Source organism: Podarcis erhardii (genome assembly GCF_964252035.2).
Source record: "Podarcis erhardii genome assembly, chromosome: 8".
NCBI classification, from domain to species: domain Eukaryota; kingdom Metazoa; phylum Chordata; class Lepidosauria; order Squamata; family Lacertidae; genus Podarcis; species Podarcis erhardii.
The window spans coordinates 92,710,959-92,734,822 of NC_138499.1; the positions used below are offsets into that span (position 1 = coordinate 92,710,959).

At 40.4% G+C, this 23,864-nt stretch overlaps 1 protein-coding gene and 1 long non-coding RNA gene across 4 annotated transcripts in view; one reads left to right on the plus strand and one right to left on the minus strand.

The window, feature by feature from the left end:
• The window catches only part of ELF1 (E74 like ETS transcription factor 1), a 76,520-nt gene that overhangs the window by 50,900 nt on the left and 1,756 nt on the right, over nucleotides 1–23,864 (plus strand). For all 3 annotated transcript variants that reach the window (XM_081872751.1, XM_081872752.1, XM_081872753.1), the window contains exons 4-8: nucleotides 1,369–1,476; nucleotides 2,423–2,584; nucleotides 8,302–8,385; nucleotides 19,305–19,497; nucleotides 20,442–20,870. In XM_081872751.1, coding sequence (XP_081728877.1) covers nucleotides 1,369–1,476; nucleotides 2,423–2,584; nucleotides 8,302–8,385; nucleotides 19,305–19,497; nucleotides 20,442–20,870 — 976 coding nt within the window. The remainder of the gene's footprint in view (nucleotides 1–1,368; nucleotides 1,477–2,422; nucleotides 2,585–8,301; nucleotides 8,386–19,304; nucleotides 19,498–20,441; nucleotides 20,871–23,864) is intronic.
• Nucleotides 9,770–23,856, minus strand: LOC309347957. Its single transcript, XR_014159077.1, has 2 exons — nucleotides 21,175–23,856; nucleotides 9,770–10,036 (listed from the first exon to the last, which is right to left on the minus strand). It is a non-coding gene; the product is annotated as an uncharacterized lncRNA (long non-coding RNA).

Below are 23,864 nucleotides of genomic sequence, written 5' to 3' on the forward strand. Positions count from 1 at the left end.
TGAACCAGCTCAATTGAGTTATCACACTGAACCATAGTTTGAGCTTCCTAATGAAGGGGCAAACCCATGGTTTATAACTGCTTATCTGCTTTTGTTTTCATCCTTTCTGTACTCACCTTCAAAAGTTCATCTCATTACTGAATCTTGAGGCAGATCAACAGCTGTAACTATGATTTATCAATTCAGATATCAGACCAAACCATCATTTCCCAGCATACTTCAAACTACGGATTGTGGTTTCATAGAATCATAGAGTTGGAAGAGACCACAAGGGCAATCGAGTCCAACCCCCTGCCAAGCAGGAAACACCATCAGAGCACTCCTGACATATGGTTGTCAAGCCTCTGCTTAAAGACCTCCAAAGAAAGAGACTCCACCACACTCCTTGGCAGCAAATTCCACTGTCAAACAGCTCTTACTGTCAGGAAGTTCTTCCTAATGTTTAGGTGGAATCTTCTTTCTTGTAGTTTGGAACCATTGCTCAGTTTGCTGACTGATAATAAAGTTAGACAGAATCATAAGGCCTTTTGAGGTACAGATGTAATTAAAAATATGTTGGAACCAACACATTGTTTTTCCATCCATCTTGTTTTTCCTTGAGACACTGTTGTGGGAGCCTTGCTTCTGCTTCATTATTAGCTGAAATCTCCAGACACAGCACCTCACTTGTCAATCTTTTTGGTGCTGTTTCTTGACATAGCTAATAATTCAAGAGCTCCGTGTGTCAGGCTTCAGGGACTCTGCTTCCTCCCCCCCCCCACTTTGGCAGTAGATAAGCAGAAGCAGGTGCACACAATTAAGGATTCCCCCCACTTCCCCCCTTGTCACTCACATCACTTTTGCGTCTTACAACCTGATCTTGCAACCACTTTGCTTTCTGTGCTGCCCCTTATCTTGCTCTCCTTGACCTTGGGCTGAGCAGATGGGCGCTTTCCAGCGAAAGTGAGTCTGTTAACTCTCTGTCTCCCAGTTCTTCCCAACTTCTGTATTCTGAACTATGTCCCTCTGTAAACCACTGTTCCAAATCTATACTGTTCCACTGCTCCTGGGAGGATTCAGGATGCTGATCAGGAGCAGGGGGAGGGGGAGACTCCCACCATTCCTCCTCAACACAATCCCTGACATCATGGGGAGACATTGAATTTATGCATAACAAAGTGGAAAATGTGCAAGGCTTGAGAAAGCTTATTACAGGAGTGGCTGAAAGCAGGAAATGCAGCTACAGATTCACTATCATGAATATTTTCTCCTCATGGGATTTGTAGTTATGTCCCAAGATCCCATATATGGCATGAAATCCAAATCAAAGAATGTTTTCATTTCACCTCATATGCTAGTCTTTTGCTGAATTATCTCTCTTATCTGCAGTTGAAGCGTCTTGTCAGAATGGAGATGAAACAATGCAAACCATCGAAGCTGCTGAAGCTCTTCTTAATATGGATTCTCCTGGCCCAATGCTGGATGAGAAGAGATCAAGTGAGTCTGACAGGAATACATCTGTGCAAAGTGTCTTCTGTCCAAAAACTATGCGGCTGTGTTAGATTTTGCAGGAGAGAAGGCTTGAGCTCTCTAGTAGGTTTACTTGGTAGCTTTGCCATTGCACCATAGGGCAGGCTAGGGAAGTAAATAAGGCTATTTGAAAAATATCATTAACAACCCTTTCAATTAGTCCTAATCTCCCAATTTTCGGAAATGGAAGGGTTAATGAAAAGCTTTTACTTTAAAGGAGTAGCGTTAGCAGATCTTCTTCCCTTTATTTAAAGAAGGAGCATGATTTCACAGAAGTTGCTTTTGAGTCTAATTGGTCTTGGAAAGATTTAAGCCTGTACCTAACTTTCCATTGACATTAATGAAACCTGTAAAAATGTTGCCTGGATCAGGCACAAATATTTAATATCCACACAAGCGTCATTTTCTTTCCACATTCTCTTTACAACTTAAATGTTAAATTTATCACTGATTTTTTTAAAACATTGGTTTGATGTTCACATTAATCCGTTTCAGTAGCTTCAGATTTGGAGCTACTATAAGACCTCTCTCTTTTGGTTCACTTTTGGTTAAGTCACTTCCGGGACGAGCTGATGTATTCATTTTTTCATTCAGTATGTATCTTGCTCTTCCTTCAGAGAGGGTAAGGCAGCACACATGGAGTTATCCAGTATCACCTTCTTAACAGCCCTGTAAGGTTGTAATTAAGTAGATACCTTAATTAGTCAAGAGAAATAGGTAACCTACATTAAGTATATTCAAATTAACATGTGTCAAGATACATTAGCATTTTATTAGTTATTCTGTTAAAGTGATTGAAATTCAAAAGTCAGCTTTTGTTCTTACAGAGCCTTGACTATTTTGTAACCTCATTCCTAGAAACCTTTCCAAAAGCATTAAAGTGTTCATTGACTTCTTTATTGTTTTTCTGCAGCCCATGGGTTTGGAATGGAGGAGGATGTTGACCTTGGTCCTATAACTCATGTGTCAGTCACACTAGATGGGATTCCAGAGGTGATGGAGGTTCACCAAATCCAAGATGCATTTGCTGAATCACCAAGCACTCTAGCACTTGAGCAACCAAAAAAGAGAAAAGGTAAGAAATGTGATTATGTGCTAAACATTCTCCTACAAATGGAATAAGTATGTGCATGTTTATAATATCCATTGAACAATTGGAAAAATAATCCAAATTAGCATAGTGGCTCATCAGTAAAGCAGAATGATCACATCTCTTAGCTAAGTAGATGTGTTTGACGCTGTTTTATATTTCAATTAAGGTATGTACAAGAAGAAACATTTGATTATTTTAAGATGATGATGATGATGATGATGATAATAATAATAATAATAATAATAATAATAATAATAATAATAATAATAATTTATTTATACCCCGCCCTCCCCAGCCAAGACTGGGCTCAGGGCGGCTAACAACCAATAATAAAAACAAGTTGATTAAAATACAATTTAAAAGATTAAGATACAACATTAAAACAATTAGGGAGCAATCTTATCATAGGAGGAGAAAGGAAAAAGAAAAACAGGGAGGGAATCAAACTGATTCTGAGCCAAAGGCCAGGTGGAACAACTCTGTCTTACATGCCCTGCGGAAAGAGATCAGATCCCGCAGGGCCTTGGTCTCAAGAGACAGAGCATTCCACCAGGCCAGAGCCAGTGTTGAGAAGGCCCTGGCTTTGGTTGAGGCTAATCTAACTTCCTTAGGGCCCGGGACCTCTAGGGTGTTGCTATATATGGACCTTAAGGCCCTCCCTGGGGCATACCAGGAGAGGCGATCCCATAGGTACGAGGGTCCTAGGCTGTGAAGGGCTTTAAAAGTCAAAACCAGCACCTTAAATCTGACCCTGTACTCCACCGGGAGCCAATGCAGCTGGAAAAGCACTGGGTGAATATGCTCCCATGGCAGAGACCCCGTGAGGAGCCTCGCTGCAGCATTCTGTATTATTATTATTATTATTATTATTATTATTATTCTAAGATAGAGACACCATGAACTGAACTGTTTAAATTCAGTACCTACCTACTCTGATTCTTGGGTATTTTCAGAGTAGAAGCTATAGGTTAGCAGCATGTTCAGCCTACTTCAATTCTGCAAACCTAAAACTGATTTAAAATGCAGAGACGTCTGGAAACTCCTTCCTGGTGATTGAACTCCACACAGGTGGCACAAATATTGAAAGTACATCATTTAATTGGGGAGGCCAAGACTCCATGGTAGAGCAGTTGCTTTCCATGCAAAAGTTCTGAGTTTTAATCCACAGCAACTCCAGGTAGGACAGTGAAAGCATGGAAAGCCATTGGCATTCAGTGTAGACAGTGCTGAGCCAGTTGGACCAGAGGTCGGATTCAGCTTATGGCTCCTTTCTGTGTTATTTGTGCTGGTGTGAAGCCTATGTGTTTAGGCACCTCTCAGCTGATGCATATGCCTAAACAGCATGCCATCTGTGTGAAAGCCCATCACAGGGAGGTGCTTCTTCCTTTTTTAAAGTACATTCCAGTTACAAGGCAAGCAAAGTGGAAGGAAACCAGTGTGGCTGCATAAGGAGCTTACAGATGAGCTGAGAGTTAAGAAGGGCATGTATAAGAAATGGAAGAAAGGGGAAATCACAAAGAAGGAGCATACACGAGTAGCCTACAGTTGCAGGGGGAAAGTCAGGCTGACTAAAGTCAGAATGAGCTCAGGCTTGTAAGAGAGGTTAAAAATAATAAAAAAAGTTTATTTGGCTATGTCTGAAGTAAGAGGAAGAACAAGCAAGTGGCAGGTCCTCTGCGTGGGGAACATAGAGAAATGCTATAGGGTGACAGAGAAAAGGCGGAACTCCTCAACACCTACTTTAGCTCTGTCTTCACCCAAAAGGAAAGTGATGCCCAACCGGGTGATAACAGAATAAATAATGTAAGGAGGGAGCTGCAGCCCAAGATAGGAAAAGAGGAAGTAAGGGAACACCAGGCTACTTTAAATGAATTCAGATCACCAGGGTCTGATGAGCTGCATCCAAGAGAGCTTATGGATGTAATTTCAGAGCCTTTGTCTATTATATTTGAGAATTCTTAGAAAACAGGTGAGGTCCCTACAGACTGGAGGTGGGCAAATGCTGTCCCCAGGTAACTACCAACCAGTGAGCTTGACATCAGTACCAGGAAAGGTCCTAGAACAGATAATTCAGCAGTCGCTCTGTGAGCATTTAGAAAAGGATGCTGTGATTACAAAGACCCAGCATGGGTTTCTCAAAAATAAGTCATGACACACCAATCTGATTATTATTTTTTTATGGAACTACAAACTTGGTGGATCAGGGAAATGCTGTGGACATAGTATATCTTGATTTCAGTCAGGCTTTTGACAAAGAAAAAATAAAGACTTTCTTGAGGTTATTGTTAGGTGGATTTGTAGCTGGTTGACTGACCAAACTCAAAGAGTACTCATTAATGGTTCCTTGTCATCCTGGAAAAAAGTGACAAGTGGGGTGCCGCAGGGTTCTGTCCTGGGCCCTTTGTTGGTCAATGTCTTTATAAATGACTTGGATGAAGGAATTGAGGGGATGCTCATCAAATTTGCAGATGACACCAATTTGGGAGGGGTAGCTAATGCCTCAGAAGAAAGAATCAGAATTCATAGAATCATAGAATCATAGAATCATAGAGTTGGAAGAGACCACAAGGGCCATCGAGTCCAACCCCCTGCCAAGCAGGAAACACCATCAGAGCACTCCTGACATATGGTTGTCAAGCCTCTGCTTAAAGACCTCCAAAGAAAGAGACTCCACCACACTCCTTGGCAGCAAATTCCACTGTCGAACAGCTCTTACTGTCAGGAAGTTCTTCCTAATGTTTAGGTGGAATCTTCTTTCTTGTAGTTTGGATCCATTGCTCTGTGTCTGCTTCTCTGGAGCAGCAGAAAACAACCTTTCTCCCTCCTCTATGTGACATCCTTTTATATATTTGAACATGGCTATCATATCACCCCTTAACCTCCTCTTCTCCAGGCTAAACATGCCCAGCTCCCTTAGCCGTTCCTCATAAGGCATCGTTTCCAGGCCTTTGACCATTTTGGTTGCCCTCCTCTGGACCCGTTCCAGTTTGTCCGTGTCCTTCTTGAACTGTGGTGCCCAGAACTGGACACAGTACTCCAGGTGAGGTCTGACCAGAGCAGAACAATTCAAAATGACTGTAACAGATTGGAGAACTGGGCGCAAGCTAACAAAATGAATTTCAGTGAAGACAAATGTAAGGTTCTGCACTTAGGCAGGAAGAACCAGATGCACATATATAGGATGGGGGACAATTGGCTTACTAGCAGTACATGTGAAAAGGATCTAGGGGTCTTGGTGGACCACAAGCTTAACATGAGTCAACAGTGTGATGCAGCAGCAAAAAAGAGCTAATGCTATTCTTGGCTGCATCAACAGAAGTCTAACGTCCAGATCAAGGGAAGTAATAGTACCACTCTATTCTAACTTGGTCAGACCGCACTTGGAATACTGTGTCCAATTTTGGGCACCACAATTTAAGAAGGATGTTGACAAGCTGGAAGGTGAGCAGAGGAGGGCAACCAAGATGATCAAGGGTCTGGAAACCAAGCCTTATGAGGAGTGCTTGAAGGAAGCTGGGTATGTTTAGCCTGGAAAAGAGGTGACCAAGATAGCCATCTTCAAATATCTCAAAGGCCGTCACGTGGAGGGTGGAACAAACTTGTTTTCTCCTGCTCTGGAGGGTAGGACTCGAACCAATGGCTTCAAGTTGCAAGAAAGGAGATTCCAACTAAACCTTCGAAAAAACTTTCTGACAGTAAGAGCTGTTCAGCAGTGGAACAGACTCCCACGAGAGGTGATGGATTCTCCTTCCTTGGAGGTTTTTAAGCAGAGTGCCCATCTCTCATGGATGCTCTAGCTGAAATTCCTGCATTGCAGGGGGTGGGACTAGATGACCCTTGGGGTACCTTCCAGCTCTAAGATTCTATGATTCTTAGTCTCCAACATGGCATGAGCCATAATGGTGGGTAGATTCAACTAACGAATTGCATCAGTGGAAGCCCTGCATAAGTCCTTTCTGTTGTTACCCAATGGAGTTTCTCCCCTTGCTCTGCACAGAACTGTGTGCAAGCCGAAATGCTTGTGCTGACAGAATTACCACCTTAGTGTGACGTTGAATTCCTCCCATGTATATGTTTAGATATACATATAATATAAATTGATAAAGATGATTATACAATAATCACATGGTCAAGTTGTTTAATAAACCACATGACATGTGCTCGTTTTGTACAGTCACATGAACCTCTTTGCTTCCATTTCACTTCTCCCTTCAGGCAAGTGAGGAAATCAGATCAGGAAGTCACAGTTGACATAGCTTCCTGTTACATGTGTACCGGGAACCATGATTAATGACTTCCAGACCAGCCAGGATTGTGTTGTGCAAATGTGGCCAATGTGTAATAATGCTTAGCATTCATATCAGAAATGGGGCGGGGGGCCAAGTACCTCCTTGTTTACATGAGATGGGAACTGGGGACATCCTGGCACATTACCATGCTGACCATGTGGGGAAATGGTCAATTACCCTTGGTGGGGTTGCGCTACCACTGAAGGCAGCCTGAGGATGCTTCCAGATCTATCTTCATCATTGGAGGCCCAGGCAGCCTCAGTGTCTAGAAGCATCTTTTTCGAACTGTGACTGGAACGGTGGCTTGAACCATTCTGGACCACGAGAGCTTGACCACAGTAGTTCAGACACTGGTGACTTCAAGATTGGATTGCTTCAATGGACTCTCGGTGGAGCTGCGCTTACGCTCTGACCCAGAAACCGCACTTAGTGCAGAATGCTGCTGCATGGTTGCTAACAGGAGTGAGGCCTTGTCAGCATAGAGCATCTCTGTTCCAGGATCTGCCCTGGTTACGGATTTTGTTTCCAGGCCAAGCTTAATGACTTGGAACTTCTTTACTTTTTTTACTTTACTTTATGCTTACCTCATATGCTCCCACTCATCTGCTTCAACCAGCAGAACTGGTGCTGTTACAGAGCCACATATTACTTGCTTCACGTTTGTAAGAAAATGATCTTTTAGTGCAGCAGTACCTGCACTTTGGAACTCCCTGCCTCATGACATCAGGCAGGCCCCTTCACTGCACTTTTCTTGGTGCCAGCTAAAAGCTTTTTTTAATGCAAGCCTATCTAGATATGTGGAGTGTTTACATGTATTTTAATCTGGTTTTAGGCTTATCATTGATTTTAATTATTTTAAATAATGTTCTTAATAGCTGTTTTTAACTGTTTTTACTGATTTGATTGTTTTATTCTTTTTGTAAACTGTAGATATTGATGTTTTACTCTTTTACTGTTAATTTTAATTGTTTTAATCGCTTGTTTTTAACTTTTTATTGGTAATTTTAATATTTTTGTAAGCCATTTACAGTTTTTATTTAAAATCAGTTGATGCGATAAAATAAAAATAAATAAAATATTGATTCTTAGATGCCTATTTAGCTCATTGCTAAATGGGATAAATATAAATTATCAGAATTTAACTAGCAAAGGCTTATTGCTAAGTTTTGGATAAATTATTTGGAGATCCATAATTGGGAAGCTATTTGTCCCACAAAATAAGTACTGTAAAATCATTGACTTGGACTCCATTGGTGTGCTGGGTCCTTGAACTGTTGTGATCTTATCTAGCAGTTTGGTTGTTTTAAATCTGACGTGCCGTGGGTTCGATATTCACTGAAAGCATTGGTTGCCCTATGTCTGTTTTATAGTTTCAGTGTGAAAGTTCATACAACAGTCATTTTATTTCAGGGAAGAAACCCAAAGCTCCGCGACCAGAATCTCCTACTCTGACTCCAAACATATCAGTGAAAAAGAAAAGCAAAGATGGGAAGGGTAAGCATCGGCAACGTGATCCGACGCCTGTCGATAGAGCTGAGTATATAACATTCTGGATAACTGGGAGTCAAGCACAACTACTACTTCAGCAGGGCTGCTTCATTCTGATCATAGGGTTTAAGAGGCAAGGAGAGGTGTTTCTTGTTTCATCTGAAGTGAATTTGCCATCTACAGTGATAACAGTAAAGAAGATAATTGGGAAATTGCCCTTGCCTCATTCCATGGCAAGTGCTGCTTTTTTGTACTGCAGGAGTACACAGGTACCCACTGCTGGTACTTTCTGATACTAAGCCACACTGTATTTTTAAGTTGTTGTTGTTGTTATTAATTAAGCTTACATACTGCCCTCCATCCAAGAATCACAGGGAGGTTTACAGTATAAAGGTGGCTTTTCCAGGGTGTGTGTGTGTGTGTGTGTGTGTGTGTGTGTGTCTGTCTTACAATGGACTCTGCTCTGTGCCTGTCAGATAATACTAGTCTAAGTGAAGAATAGCAACACTATGAACTATGAACAAGTCCTGTAATGCTTGTGAGCTCCTTACGATATAGACTGATTTGATCCCATGTAAAATTCTCTACATAGTGCTACTTGTGTGGAGACTCTGGGCATTATTGAACTTGATGGAAGAGAATCTGCAAATGTTATAGCCTTGACATGTTCACTCAGAACCAAAGTATAATAGTTGGATTCAAATACTTTTGCTTTTTGACAATATGTTGAAAATGATCAACATAAAGTTGGAACAAAATTGGACAGCTTTGTAGTCCAAGAGCCCATTGAAATAGGTTTCTGCAAAGATAAGGGAATCCTCATTCTGCATAGGTGGCCCTGTGCAACCCCAAATATCTAAGGAAGTCAATCCTAAATGTTGGGGGGGGGGGGTGCAGTCAAAGGGACTTATTTCTCTATTGGTGGTTTTGCGGCACCATCAAACCTTTTTTGGAGTGCTGACTTCAAGGAAATGAGCACTACTTGGACTTAGGACCCCACCCACTCAAGATTACCCGAATGATGACCTCTTAGCCTTTCTATTGGCAGCTGCCCGTATGGAGATAGCCAGATGCTGGGAAACTGACGATGGGTTTCACATCGACTCTTGGCGTCCCAGAGTAAATGGCATTGGCTGTCAAAGCAGCAAGGGACAAATACAATCCCTGTTCCTTTTATAACTTTTGGCAAGTGTTTACTGAATAGAGAAATCATACAGATTGTGGCAGGAATCTACCCAGCACTCATGGGAAAATGTGGCATGATATTTAGAGTAATCAGATGAAACTTTCATAGAATGAAAGTCTATCATTCTATTGGGTAAACAAACAAACCATTGTGTTGCAAAATGTGGCTCAGCAATATTGAAAGCAACACAATGGCCAGAAACACTTACAGTATAGAAAACTTTATGGAATAATGTAAAACATGAAAACTATCAAACTGAAGTCTCTTAAAGTCCTTGAATAAGTCACGGTGCCAGACTTTACCCAGCGGAAATCAAGTTTGTATAATCAGCAAATGTCCAATTCTGATGTCCAACTCTGAACTCTGCTGAACAGTGTTTCCAGATAGTAACTACTGTTTTGTTCAGTTCTTCACCAGCCAATTAGTTCAACAAACTCTCGTAAGTACAAAGATGTGTAATTTCTTCATTATCTGAAAATAAAATATACAAATGATGACCTGCACATACATAACAATAACTTCAGATAGCGTGGAAATTATAAACTGTAACATAAAAAGGTTACATACCCAATCTACATACGATTATGTAGTCACTGTTACTAACATCATTTTTTAAAAAATATATATAGCCAGCCCCAGGTGATACTGATAACAAGGAGACTGAGCTTAAAGCCACAGTACAAAGTAACAGCAAGGATACAGATAATCAAATAAAACATTTGAGGTCTAATTCCGAGTTAAGTCCCCCTGGATTAATGGATTTAAACATAAAAATAAAACGGGTTTCTTGCTGCCGTAACTGATGTTCATAATCTTTTCTGATACCCTTTGTCCCCTGATTCACCCATAAAATAATAAATAATAAATAATAAATAATAAATAATAAATAATAAATAATAATAAATAATAAATAATAAATCCGTATTTGAATGGTTGTGGGAAACAAAATATTGTGGGAAACAAAATATTCTACCAGAGGTGCCTCCATATTGGTGTTACGTATGCGTGAACGATGTTCCCCAATCCAAACCCCAACTGCTCGAAGTGGTGGAGCCTATATACAATAGATTACAAGGACATCGAATAAGGTAGACGTCTCTGGTCTGACATGTACTAAATTGACAAATAACAAATCTGAAATTAGTTTTCTCATCATAAATTTCTTTAATCTGTGAAGAAAAAGGGCAGGATAAACATCTGCTACATTTGTGGTGACCAGTGGGCCCAGAACTACTGATGGTATATTATAATTCTTTCGGAATTCATATCCGTGTGTACTAACATTTCCTTAATTGATTTGGTCCGTCTCAGGCCAATCAAAGGAAATTCATTACAACCTGGTACATTCCAGAGTGCATGCCAATGTTTGCATAGAATTCTAATGATTCTATCTACATGAGTGGTATATTATAATAAACCCATAATGCGATTTTGAGACAGAGAGGTGGCACTTCCGGGTTGGTGCCTTCGGTAATGGCGGAATTCCTCTGATTGGGAGGAATTTGCCTCGTGGAAACCTTGGTCTGGCCGCCACGGCAAAGGCGGAGACCCATTAAAAATCACAGGCGGGTGAAGCCTGTGAATGCGGGATTCAGCTGGCACCTTTTGCGCCTCCCCTACTCGTGGGGAACCCCAGTTTCGGGGATCCAGAGCGATGTGGGGTGAGCGGCGCGGTGCTTCGAATCGACTGCTTTTTCCACGGAGCGAAGCCGCATAGCTGTTGCCGGAGAGCACTGACTTTTTCCTGTGGACAATTTGATCTTAAAGCAACTACTCGTGAGTAGAGTGAAGAATTGGATTTTTAAACGTCTTAATTTGGTACCGAAACGGGGAGGTTCAAAACAGGAAGTCCGCCTTCTCCTTTTGTAAATAGACTGAAGCAAAGAGGCTGCAAGCTAAAGTCTTGGAAAGCCTACTGTAAAGGACTAAATTTCCACCAATAAAAAATATTAAACCCCCCTTGGAAGCAGGAGAAGAGGGGGAAGTTTTGGATTGTATATACCTGCAGGAGAGAGTGAAGGAAGTTAAAATACCACCGCTCTGAACCTGGAAACGGGCTGCTAGTAAGACTGACGTGCTTTGGATTGTTCATTGACTGTGAATAGAACGTTCGGTGACAGCTAGCTAAATAAGAGAGATACATTGTTTCAACTGTCTCGTCTGACCGTAAAAAGGAGTAAAAGTAACTGAAAACTGAAACTAACTTTATTGTTTGAACTGAGTTTTAAAAAGGGACATTACGGATTAATATAAACAGCAACTGTTTCCCCCTAGAGGAAGCTTTTGAAACTGTTACAAGAGCTGGATTAGGGGAATGTAAGATAAAAACTGTAAGATAAAAACTGTGTGACTGTGGGACTGACCTTGAATTTCTTAAGTGTTATGGCAGATGGAAAGGAAAAAATAGACCAGTTCCAGAAAAAACAACAAGGTCTGGGAAGACCTGGCAGCAACCTAGGAGAGCCTCAACATCAGGCCCCTCGGCGGCTGCACCAGTACATTCTAAATCAAGAGGAATGTTAGCAGAAGAGGCCTTAGCGGTTGCATTAAGTAAGATAAATGATTCATTGGAACAGCTTAACAAGAAAGCAGACGCGACAAATGCGAAAGTGAATGCTGCAACTATTAAAATCGACTTAAATACAGAAAGTATAAATAATTTGGGACAAAAGGTGAATACTAACACAGAAACCATCCAGAAATTGATACAGGAATCTACTTTGATACGGCAGACCGCAGAGGAAGCTAGGGAAAAGGTTGCTGCTGTGGAAGGTAAAGTAACACAACTGGAGAGGGAGAGTGTCCCAGCCCTACAGAGGCAGCTTGAGGACCACAAGTTGACGCATTCTATGACTGAGCTCAAAGAAAAACAGACGAATTTGAGGATCAGAGCTTTACCTGAACTGGAGAAGGACAGTTTGATAATTTTCTCACGCAGGAATTTGCGGATTTTTGGGACTTGGACTTGGATCAAGAGGAGTTCAGAATTGTGAGGGCCTTCAGACTTGGAAGAGGAGGGGAAAAAGAGAAGAATAGAATAAGAGACTGTTTGATTACCATCCGAACTAAAGAAGAGAGAGACAGAATTTTGGGTTGGCACTACCAGAAGACTTTGGAAGTACAACAGTCAAGAGTGGAAATTTTTAAAGACATCCCGAAATATCTTTTGGATATTAGGTCTAACTATGGAGATTTGGTTGACCTGCTGAGAAGGAACAAAATCATCTTCAGGTGGGAGTTTCCCCAAGGTCTATCCTTCAGTTTTAAAGGAAGGAAAATAAAAATAAGATCAGTAGAAGATAAAGTAAAGTTTTTGTATAAATACGAAGATCTGCAGAAGGGACTTGGAAAAGAGCCAAGAGCATTGGATAGAAGATCACCAGATAGAGGACTAGAGCAAAGAGCATTGGATAGAAGATCACCAAACGGGAATATTGGATTTATCAGCATATTCCTTTGGACTGGATCCCCCAGTGAATGTGACACCAACACCATTAACAGAAGAAGAGCAAGCATTGGGTGCAGTTGGAGGAAAATCAGAGTAATTATACCATGGTGTTGCAAGTATTGAGTTGGAATGTGAATGTACTGAACTCCCCGGAAAAAAGGCGGAGAGTCTTTCATTTATTGAAAAAAGAACAATTGGACTTGATTTGTCTACAAGAAACACATGTGATAAGGCTACACAGGAAGATATTGAGTAATAAAAGATTGGGCCATGAATTTATCTCATCAGATAAAGTTAAAAAAAGAGGAGTAGTTCTTTATGCAAAGGAGAGCCTATCACCGAAATTTATATTTAAAGATGGCCAAGGAAGATTTGTTGCAATTGAAATTCAATCACAAGGAGAGAAATTCTTGATAGTAGGCATCTATGCACCAAATGAAGGAAAATCGGAATTTTTTAAGAAGTTACATGAGACTACATGGATTACAATATGATTTTGATGGGAGATATGAATGGAGTGGTGTCTACAAATATGGATAAGACACAGAGACAGGTAGTCACCAAAGATGGTAGACTACCAAAAACCTTCTTTGACATGACTGAAAATATGGACTTAGTTGATATCTGGAGAATGAAGAATCCTCTGGGAAGAGAGGGAACTTTCTTCTCTGAGGCTAAAATGACATGGACAAGAATTGACCAAATTTGGGTAACTTGAGGACTGGTTCCAAAGACCAGCAAAGTGGAGATTTGCCCCAAAACTTGTTCTGATCATAATGCTGTGAAGATGGAAATGAAATTGACACCAATTGTTTCCTTCAGATGGAGGATGAATGATACTTTGTTTAGGAATGAAGAAGTGACCAAGAAGGCCCAAAAAACCTTGAGAGACTATTTTGAGATAAATATGAACACAACAGTGGAAAAAAGAGTAATCTGGGATGCAAGTAAGGCGGTTATGAGAGGATTCCTGATACAACAGAATGCAATTAAGAAGAGAACTCAAAATGAACTCAAACTGTTTCCTGCTTGGCAGGGGGTTGGACTCGATGGCCCTTGTGGTCTCTTCCAACTCTATGATTCTATAAAAAAAGGATAAAATCTTGGAGAAAATAAAGGAAGGAGAGAAGAAACTGAGAGCAAAACCAAAATCACAGGAGATCTTGAAAGCGATAAAATTGACTTCCGGGTTGGCGCCATCGCCGAATGGCGGACTCCCTCCGAGCTCCGGAGGGAGCCGGCTCGGCAGGGGCTGGGTCCTACCGCACCGGCGATGCGGGGACCCTTAAAAACCACGGCCACGGAGGCCGTGGACATGGAGACTCGGCTGGCACCGCTAGCGCCCTCCCGACTCGTGAAGGAGCCTTTTTAAAGGCTACGGATCGGGTGCCGGGGAGAAGCGTGGTGCTTTGAGTCCTCTGCTATCCCTGCCGAGCGAAGCCGCATGCCATCCGGCGGAGAGCGCTGACTTCTTCCATTGAGAATTCGGACTTTCAACAACAACCCGTGAGTAATTTGGAAACCGGGTTTAAAAGGAAAAACAAGAAATTTTTTTTTCGGATTTGATACGAGCGGGGGGGATCTAAAAAGGAAGTCAGTCCCCCTCCCTATTGTAAACCTTCCAAAACAAGGACTGGGAAACCAAGGTCCAAAAAGAATTGTATTGCTGATAAAAATTAAGAATTCCACGATGGGAAACTACAAGAACTGTGCTGGAGGAAGAATTGAGGGAGAAGGAAAACGTAACCCTCCCCCCCGGGAACCGGGGTGACCGAGGAGAGAGCCTGGCGAAAAGCGAAGGAAACTTTGACAGCTGTCAAAGTAGCTCTCAAAGTCGGAAATTCAAAGAGGACTTTAATACGAGGACTTTGCTGGTTAAATTTTGTTATAATTTGTTACAACCCGTTAAAACTTGGATACAAAATGGCGAAAACATGGATAACAATCGGACTTTTGGACTAGAGAAAACAAAGTTACTATAATCCCCCTAGAGGAGCTTCGGGACATTACAAAGAAGGTCGTAAGTGGAAAAATACCATCGGAATTTTACAGGACTGGTTATCTTCTGGGAAAGCTGCAAAACGGAAACAATATTGTGTCTACAGGGTGTTCAGCTAAAGGAGACAATAGAATTTTTTATTGAAGAAAGGAAGGAACTGAACGCAAGTTTTTGTTCCTGAACAACAATAACCCCTGCAGACTTACTAAATTTCTGAACTAGAACGTTTTAGTAGCGGAACAAGAGGAAACTGGACTACAATTTGGAAAGAACAATGGGGGGAGCGTTATTATAGATTTGATGCTAAATGGTTTAAAAATTATTCTAAAAATAATTATAAAAAGAAAAAGCCAGCAAGGAGTTGGGGGAAAAATGTGATTTATGGACTTTAAAAATTCCAGGCAGACAACATGGATTGGTGGTCAGGGGGAAACTAAACCGGGGACGGGAGGGGGGGGGGGAGAAATAGAATCCAAAGGCTTGTCAACTATCTTTTGAAATGGGTTTCTTTTACTTACTACACTTTTTATTTCTTATTTTCTTATATGTCTATTGTGTGGGGTGTTTTTGATCATTAAAAAAAAGGGAAATTGTGGAATGGAAAGGGGGTGGGCTCTGGGAAAAGAACTTTTGTTTCGTTAGTAAGGGTATTGATGAGGATTGTACAAAGTTAAATTTAAATTCGATTAATGGTTTAAACAAACTAAGTTTTAATTAGAATTGAGAGCTTGTGGAGCCAACAATATGATAGGGGAATATGGTAGGGGTGGGGGAAAGAGGGAGTCCCGGAAAGTGGGTGTATGAAAATAAGGCTTTGAATGTATTCTAATCTTTTCTTTCTGTATTTCTGAAAATCTTAATAAATATTATTTAAAAAAAAAATGAAAGCGATAAAATTATATCAAGTACAATATATGAAATTGATGAATCAGGAAATAGAATGGAAGATCAAACAGATGAGACAAAAGACATTTGACTCGGCAAATAAGTGCGGGAAATTGTTGGCTTGGCAAATGAAAAAAAGACAAAAACTTAATACGATTACGAGTTTGGAAGTGGAAGGAAAGAATATACAGAACCCAGTGGAGATTAGGAAGTGCTTCCAGAGGTATTTTAAACAACTTTATACACAGGAGAAGCAGAAAGAAATGGCTATTGATCGATTTTTGAAAATAAATGGACTACAGAAAATCTCTCAGGAAAATAAGTTAATGTTGAATTATAAAATTACGGATCAGGAAGTGGAAGGGGCCATCCAGAACATGCAATTGGGTAAATCTCCAGGACCAGATGGTTTGACTTCAAGATATTACAGAACTTTGAGAGAATGGTTAATACAACCATTGAAGGAAGTCTGTAATGAAATATTGGAAGGGAAAAGGGCACCAGAGTCGTGGAAGGAAGCTTATATTACACTTATACCAAAATCAGAGACTGAAAAGACACAGCTCAAGAATTACTGCCCATATCGCTGCTTAATGTGGACTACAAAATTTTTGCAGACATTTTGGCTAAAAGATTAAAAAAGGTGTTAGTAGAAGAAATTAATAAAGATCAAGCGGGCTTTCTCCCGGGCAGACATTTGTCTGACAATATGAGGAACATAATTAATATCTTAGAAAAACTACAAGTGAATATAAATACTAAGGCAGTTCTGATATTTGTGGACGCGGAGAAAGCCTTTGATAATATTTCTTGGAGTTTTATGAAGAAGAATCTACAGGGGATGGGGGTAGGTCAAGGTTTTGAAAATGTTATAGGTGCAATTTATTCAGAACAAAAGGCAAAATTAATTGTGAACAATGTATTGAGAGAAGAGTTTAAGATTGAGAAAGGAACACGACAAGGTTGCCCAATCTCTCCATTGCTTTTCATATCGGTCCTGGAGGTTTTGCTAAATATGATTAGAAAGGACCAATTGGTCAAAGGTATACAAGTGGGAGCTAAACAGTACAAACTGAAAGCATTTGCTGATGATTTAGTATTGACTTTACAGGAGCCAGAATCTAGTACCAAAAGGGTATTGGAACTGATTCAAGAATTTGGTCAGGTAGCAGGTTTTAAGTTGAACAAGATGAAAACTAAGGTTTTAGAGAAAAATTTAACTGCGAATGAGAGAGAGAAGTTTCAGGAGGAGACAGGATTAACATTGGTTAAGAAAGTGAAATATTTAGGGGTTAATATGACTGCCAAGAATGTGAACTTGTTTAAGGATAATTATGAAAAATGTTGGATTGAAGTGAAAAAGGACTTGGAAATATGGTCAAATTTGAAGTTATCATTGTTAGGCCGAATAGCTGTGATAAAAATGAATGTATTGCCAAGGATGTTGTTTTTGTTTCAAACATTGCAAATTTTGGACAAGATGGATTGTTTCAAGAAGTGGCAGAGAGATATTTCTAGATTTGTCTGGCAGGGCAGGAAGCCTCAAATAAAATTCAAGATATTAACTGATGCTAAAGAAAGAGGTGGATTTGCCCTGCCAGACCTTAAACTTTATTATGAATCAGCTGCTTTTTGCTGGCTGAGAGAATGGCTGCTTCTTGAAAATACTGATGTGCTGGACTTAGAAGGCTTCAACAATGTATTTGGTTGGCATGCATATTTGTAGTATGATAAGGTAAAAGCACATAAAGCGTTTAAAAACCATATTGTTAGAAAAGCACTGTTTAATGTTTGGATAAGATTTAAGGATCTGTTAGAAAATAAAACCTCAAGATGGTTGTCACCAATGGAAGCGAAAGCACAGAAAAAACTCAATATGGAGGCCAAATGGCCGAAATATTGGGAAATTCTGGAACAAGATGGAGACAGAATAAAACTGCAGAGTTTTGAAAAATTGAAAAACAGAGTGCGAGATAGGCTCCATTATTACCAAATAATGGAGGCATACAACTTGGAGAAAAAAGCTGGTTTCCAGGTGGAGAAATCAAAATTGGAAACAGAATTGTTAGATCCCAAAATTAAGAATTTGTCAAGAATGTATAACTTGCTGTTGAAATGGAACACTCAGGATGAAACGGTGAAATCTGCTATGATTAAATGGGCACAAGATGTTGGACATAACATAATGATGGCTGACTGGGAACAGTTATGGACCACAGGTATGAAATTTACAGCATGTAATGCCCTAAGAGAAAACTTAATGAAAATGATTTATAGGTGGTACATGACACCAGTCAAGCTTGCAAAAATTTACCATTTGCCCGATAATAAATGTTGGAAATGTAATGGGATTGAAGGTACATTCTTTCACCTTTGGTGGACATGCCCAAGGATTAAGACATTCTGGGAGATGATTTATAATGAAATGAAAAAGGTATTTAAATATACCTTCCTGAAGAAACCAGAGGCCTTTCTCCTGGGCATGGTCAGCCAATTGGTGCTAAAGAAGGACAGAACTTTCTTTATGTATGCAGCTTTCTTTATGTAACAGCAGCAGCAAGAATACTCATCGCGAAGTATTGGAAGACACAAGATTTACCCACCCGGGAAGAATGGCAGATGAAGTTGATGGACTACATGGAATTGGCGGAAATGACTTGCAGAATCCGAGACCAGGGATAAGATTCGGTGGAAGAAGACTGGAAAAAGTTTAAAGACTATTTACGGAAATATTGTAAAATTAATGAATGCTAGGAAAATGTTGGAATGAAGTTATATGGCTTTAGTAGAAATGTTATAAGGAATTAAGGATAGATAGATTATCAATGTATTAAAGGGAAAAATAAGGTTAGAATATGTTAAGATAAATTACAGGACAGAAAACAGAGGAAGATGGAAAAGAATTGCTGAAACAGTTACCGGTAATCAAAGTGGAATGCAAAAAGGGAGGTGTGAGGAGGTGGCGGAAACAAGTGAATGAGAGACAAGATACTGAAAGTATTGGATGTGTTTTAAATTGTGTTTGTTTTGTTTTGTTAATTTAATATTTTAGTGTTAGTGTTATGTAGTGTTTTTGTTTTTGTATTGTATTGTTTTGTTTAATTCTTTTTTTCCCCTTTGTAGTCTTTAAAATGTTAATAAATATTATTTTTAAAAGAGACAGAGAGGTGGCTGTGGGACTATGGAAGAAAAGAAGGGTCCCAAAATCCATGATAATTTATTTGAAGTTATTGTTATGTATGTGCAGGTCATCGTTTGTATATTTTATTTTCAGTTAATTAAGAAATTACACATCTTTGTACTTACAAGTGTCATTTTATTGGGACAAGTTATTTGTTGTTTACTGCGGTAACAATTGTTTTCTCAAAATGTGTCTTTCTGAAATTCTTTTTATTCATTTATTTTAGGAAACACAATTTACCTTTGGGAGTTCTTGCTAGCTCTGCTTCAGGACAAAGCCACTTGTCCGAAGTACATAAAATGGACTCAGAGGGAAAAGGGCATTTTTAAGCTTGTGGATTCCAAGGCTGTGTCGAGGTTGTGGGGAAAGCACAAAAACAAACCCGATATGAATTATGAAACAATGGGCAGGGCTCTCAGGTAGGTAAACTTAAGATCATGACAGAATATACTCAGCACAAAATGTATATCATAAGGTGGAGAGCATCCTAAGCTAAAACAATGTTAAGCACTAATACTAGTAAATATTAGATACAGATATACAAAAATACTTTGTGCGGAGCTCACCCCGCTCTCCAAAACAACAACCACACTCCCAACCTAATGAGGATAGAGTCTGATCAGTGAGCCTGCCATGCTGACTGTTGGGAGGGAAAAGATTGAAAATAATATTAACATTCTAGAAATTTTAATACTGTGGTTGAATCAAGACTAGCTAGCGCTGGACTAGTAAGACATGGCTCACAATCTTCCTCTCTTAGCATGGATACCGGCTGTTAAATGAATCATGACCATCTCAGGCCCACAACTGCATTTTTGTTTGCAGTGTGGCTTCATAAGCCCAGGTGGATCCTGTTCTGTACTTTGAGCGGAATGTCCTTGGTTGCATGAAGACTTTTCAGAATATGGAGAGTGATCTGTTGGGGGAAAGTACTTGAGTATTCAAAGCTCATCAAGAACAGAAACAGCAGGAAATGAATTGTGTTCATTCTTTTAAAAGTGCATATTGCTGCATTAATCTGTTAGTGTTAAAACAGTATTTTAGGTAGAGTTTCTCCAACTTAAGTACAGTCGTACCTTGGTCGAAGAACACCTTGCGACTCAAACGTTTTGGCTCCTGAACGCCGCGAACCCGGAAGTGAGTGTTCCGGTTCGTGAACGTTCTTTGGAACCCGAACGTCCAACACAGCTTCTGCGGCTTCCGATTCAGTGCAGGAAGCTCCTGCAGCCAATCAGAAGCAATGCCTTGGGTTTTCGAACGTTTTCGAAAGTCGAATGGACTTCTGGAACAGATTCCGTTCAACAACCAAGGTACAACTCTATTCCTTTGTGTAATCTTTGGTGTGTTTTCCTACTTCAAATAGATATTATTACCAAAGAGGCATTCTGGCCAAAGTAGAAGGACAACGTTTGGTGTATCAGTTTAAAGAAATGCCAAAAGACCTTGTTTACATAGATGATGAAGATCCAAGTTTGAGTACAGATTCCCCCGATTCATCTTTACAATCAGCACCTGCTGGTAATAGAAACCAAATGGGCAGGTCTAAAACGTCTTCAAACATGGCACAAAAAGGAACATCTGCTGCTGTTTTAAAGACTCCAGTCAGCTCCAAGTCTGCCAGGCTTCAACAGCAGCTGCCCACCGTGACATCAGAAGTGTTGAGGACGGTGCAGCCTAGTCAGCCAGTCCATCCAACTCCGCTTTATCGGACAGTTCATTTAATGCACCCCGTGCAACCCATTCCAGAAGGACACACAGCTGTGAGCAGTAACATGCTGGAGGAGAACATCAGGTAAGAATGTCAGAACAGGGCACCTGGGGCTGCTGGGGGCAGCTAGCTTCAACAACAACAACAACAACAACAACAACCATAATACCCCGCTTTCCCCCCCAGACAGGACTCAAGGCAGCTTACAGATAAGAACAAGAATCACTAAAAATATGGAAAAAACAATTAAAAAACAATTAAGAGAACTAAAACTATATACATATATAAAATCTGTTTAAAACATACAAATAATTACAGTACCTAAACTGTTAACCAGAAACCATTTTGAGTTTCGTCAACAAGTCACTTAAGCAAAACCTTGGGCTACCTTGACTTTGTGAAGATGTCAGCTCCCAGAGAGAAGCTCCCAGTCTCTTTGCTCCCTGCTGCCACCAAGCAGCTCCTGCTAAACAGGTCCATAACAGCACAAGGCTTTGAACTTTGAAAGTCTGTTCCAAGCCCTAAAACAGACAGACGTGTACCTTCATTCCTCCACACTGTGCAATGACATATACCTTCTGGGTGGCTCACAAAAAATTAAAGGAATAAAATACAATACTAAATATGATGATACAGATGATAAAAGTTATTATTGAAGGATGAATAAGTACAGCAATTGAGAACATGCATATAAAATAAATCACAAACCCTGATTTGAGAAGCCTATAATTTTAAAAAGATGGGAGGGTGCTACATCGACAGGATGCCACCACCACAAAAGCCTTCTTCCTAGGAGCCACCCATCTCACTTCATTTGTCAAGGGCACTTGAAGCACGGGCTCCTCTGATGAGGATGTTAAGGATCAGAGAAAATAATTTTTTAAAAAAGTAACTTGGCCTTTAAAGTTGTTAAGAGCTTTAAAAGTATGCAAGCATCACTTTAAATTGAGCCCAGAAACTTAACTGGGATCCGGTGCAGCTGGCAGAGCTGGGATGTAATGTGGCCAAAATAATCTTGGGAGCATATTCTGGACCAACGGCAATTTTCAGTGCTTTTTAAAAGTTGGCTCCATGTCTAACCCATTGCAAAAGTCTAAATGGGTGGTTAGCAGGCCAGATAGGACTGCATCTGGCTTGTCATGCATAGACCAGGACACTAGAAAGATGTGAAAATAAGATACCTAAAAGCGGAGAGCAAATTTGCACTTCTCTCTCAAATGGTTAATGTACATCCAAGGCACCCAGAAATTTAGAATTTGGCACATATTTGGTCCAGAACCCAGTGGCTACAAGAAAAAGTTTGAAAATTAGTCATTGTTCCCTCAAAACTATAATATTGGGGTTATGGTGCTCACCTCACAACAAAAAACAAGTTGCACTGAATAACTTAAGCATTGGCTTGGGAATTCTGTTCCTCCTCCAAACTTGGATTGGGGGTGGGACAATTCCAATCAAAGCCCAAAACACAGGCTGTTGCTTTCAGATGCAAACTTTTATTTACTTATTTTCACACAGACTTCACTGCTGGTCAGTGGGCATTAGAGATAAAAATCTGTGAATATGATTAGTCCACAACAGCCGGTTTTGAGGGGCCTCACAATGCCTAAAAGTGCCATGCTTGGTGTTGTGGTTCTGCTGCGCTGGGCTGGGCTTGCCTCCAGAGTGCATCACAGCCGACACAAGCAGGGAGGACTGAAGTACAAGGCAATGGGATGAGAGGGGAGCAGTATTGGAGGGTGGCATGGAACAAAATGGAATACAGTCATACCTTGGTTTTTGAACAGAATGCATTCCGGAAGTGCATTCGACATCTGAAACATTCAGAAACCAAGGTGTGGCTTCTGATTGGCTGCAGGGGCATCCTGCAGCCAATCGGAAGCTGCGCCGGACGTTCAGCTTCTGAAAGAATGTTTGAAAACCGGAACACTCACTTCCAGGTTTCAATAGTTCGGGAGCCGAAATGTATGAGTACCAAGGGGTAGAAGGAGGAAGAGAAATACAGAAGACACTCCCTATTTTGAGGGTTATTTTTAAATTCCTCCTTACAGAACACAAACACATCCAGGCACACAGACTTTGCTATTTCTTGAGTCCTTTGTGCAAAACTAAGGAACTGTTAGTTATTGAAGCTGGGGAGGATTTTTGATGGGGGGGCGGTATTTTAAGAAGATAAACAGTCATGCCGAAGTGTTTCCCTACTGTTTTGCTGCTGTTTTATTTAAGATGTCTTTTGTAGCCTTTGAAAAATGGAATCAATTAGCCATTCCAAAAAGAAAGCATCAAAAATATGCCTCTCTGCAATTTTTTTGCATTTGCCTTTTTCGCCAGGGGGATATTTTAAACATCCACCCTCACTTGTATTTGCAGAAAGTAACTTCAAGGGTAAGAAGTGTGAATAGAGGATTCTGGGTCTTTTTCAGCTTTGTGATGCCATGGGAAAAGTCTTACAATGCGGCCATTTTTCAGCCAGAAGAGCAATAATGAACCCTACTCTCTAAATTTGCTCTCTGTTTGAATATCAGCTGACACCAGCCACTCCCTGCTTCTCAGCTATCTTAAGGCTTATGCCGTGCAGAAATGAAAAAGGCCTTCGTTGGAATTCGCCAGTGTCTGATGCCCATTGGGAGCAGCAGGGTGGAGACAGCGAGGCCAAGAATTGGCAGGCAGAGTCCTCTGCTCCTGGCTTTGTCCCTGTCCTCCTTCTCCCTGCTAAGTTCTGCAAGGGCAAAACTGAGATGGAGGAGGAGGAAGCACAGGCAGAACTCTCTGGGCTCATGGTAAAAGTAATATTTTGATACTGAACAGATTTGGGGAAAGTTACAGTGGTCAACTGAGTTACTTCTATTTTGGATGAACAAGTAGATTTTATTTCTAAATTGTGTTCACAAAGATTCAAGATATTTTGTATGTTAATACTTTAGCTTTGTGTCAGACTTTAGTTTTAGTTTTAATGTGTGAAGAGCCTCGTCCTCTTCATTTGTCATATTCCTCACAACTATTCTAGTTTCCTCCTCATCCTCAACATAGTTTGCTTTAGGCTGAAAGAGAGTTTGGTGTTTTCCAGTGAGTCCTCATTTG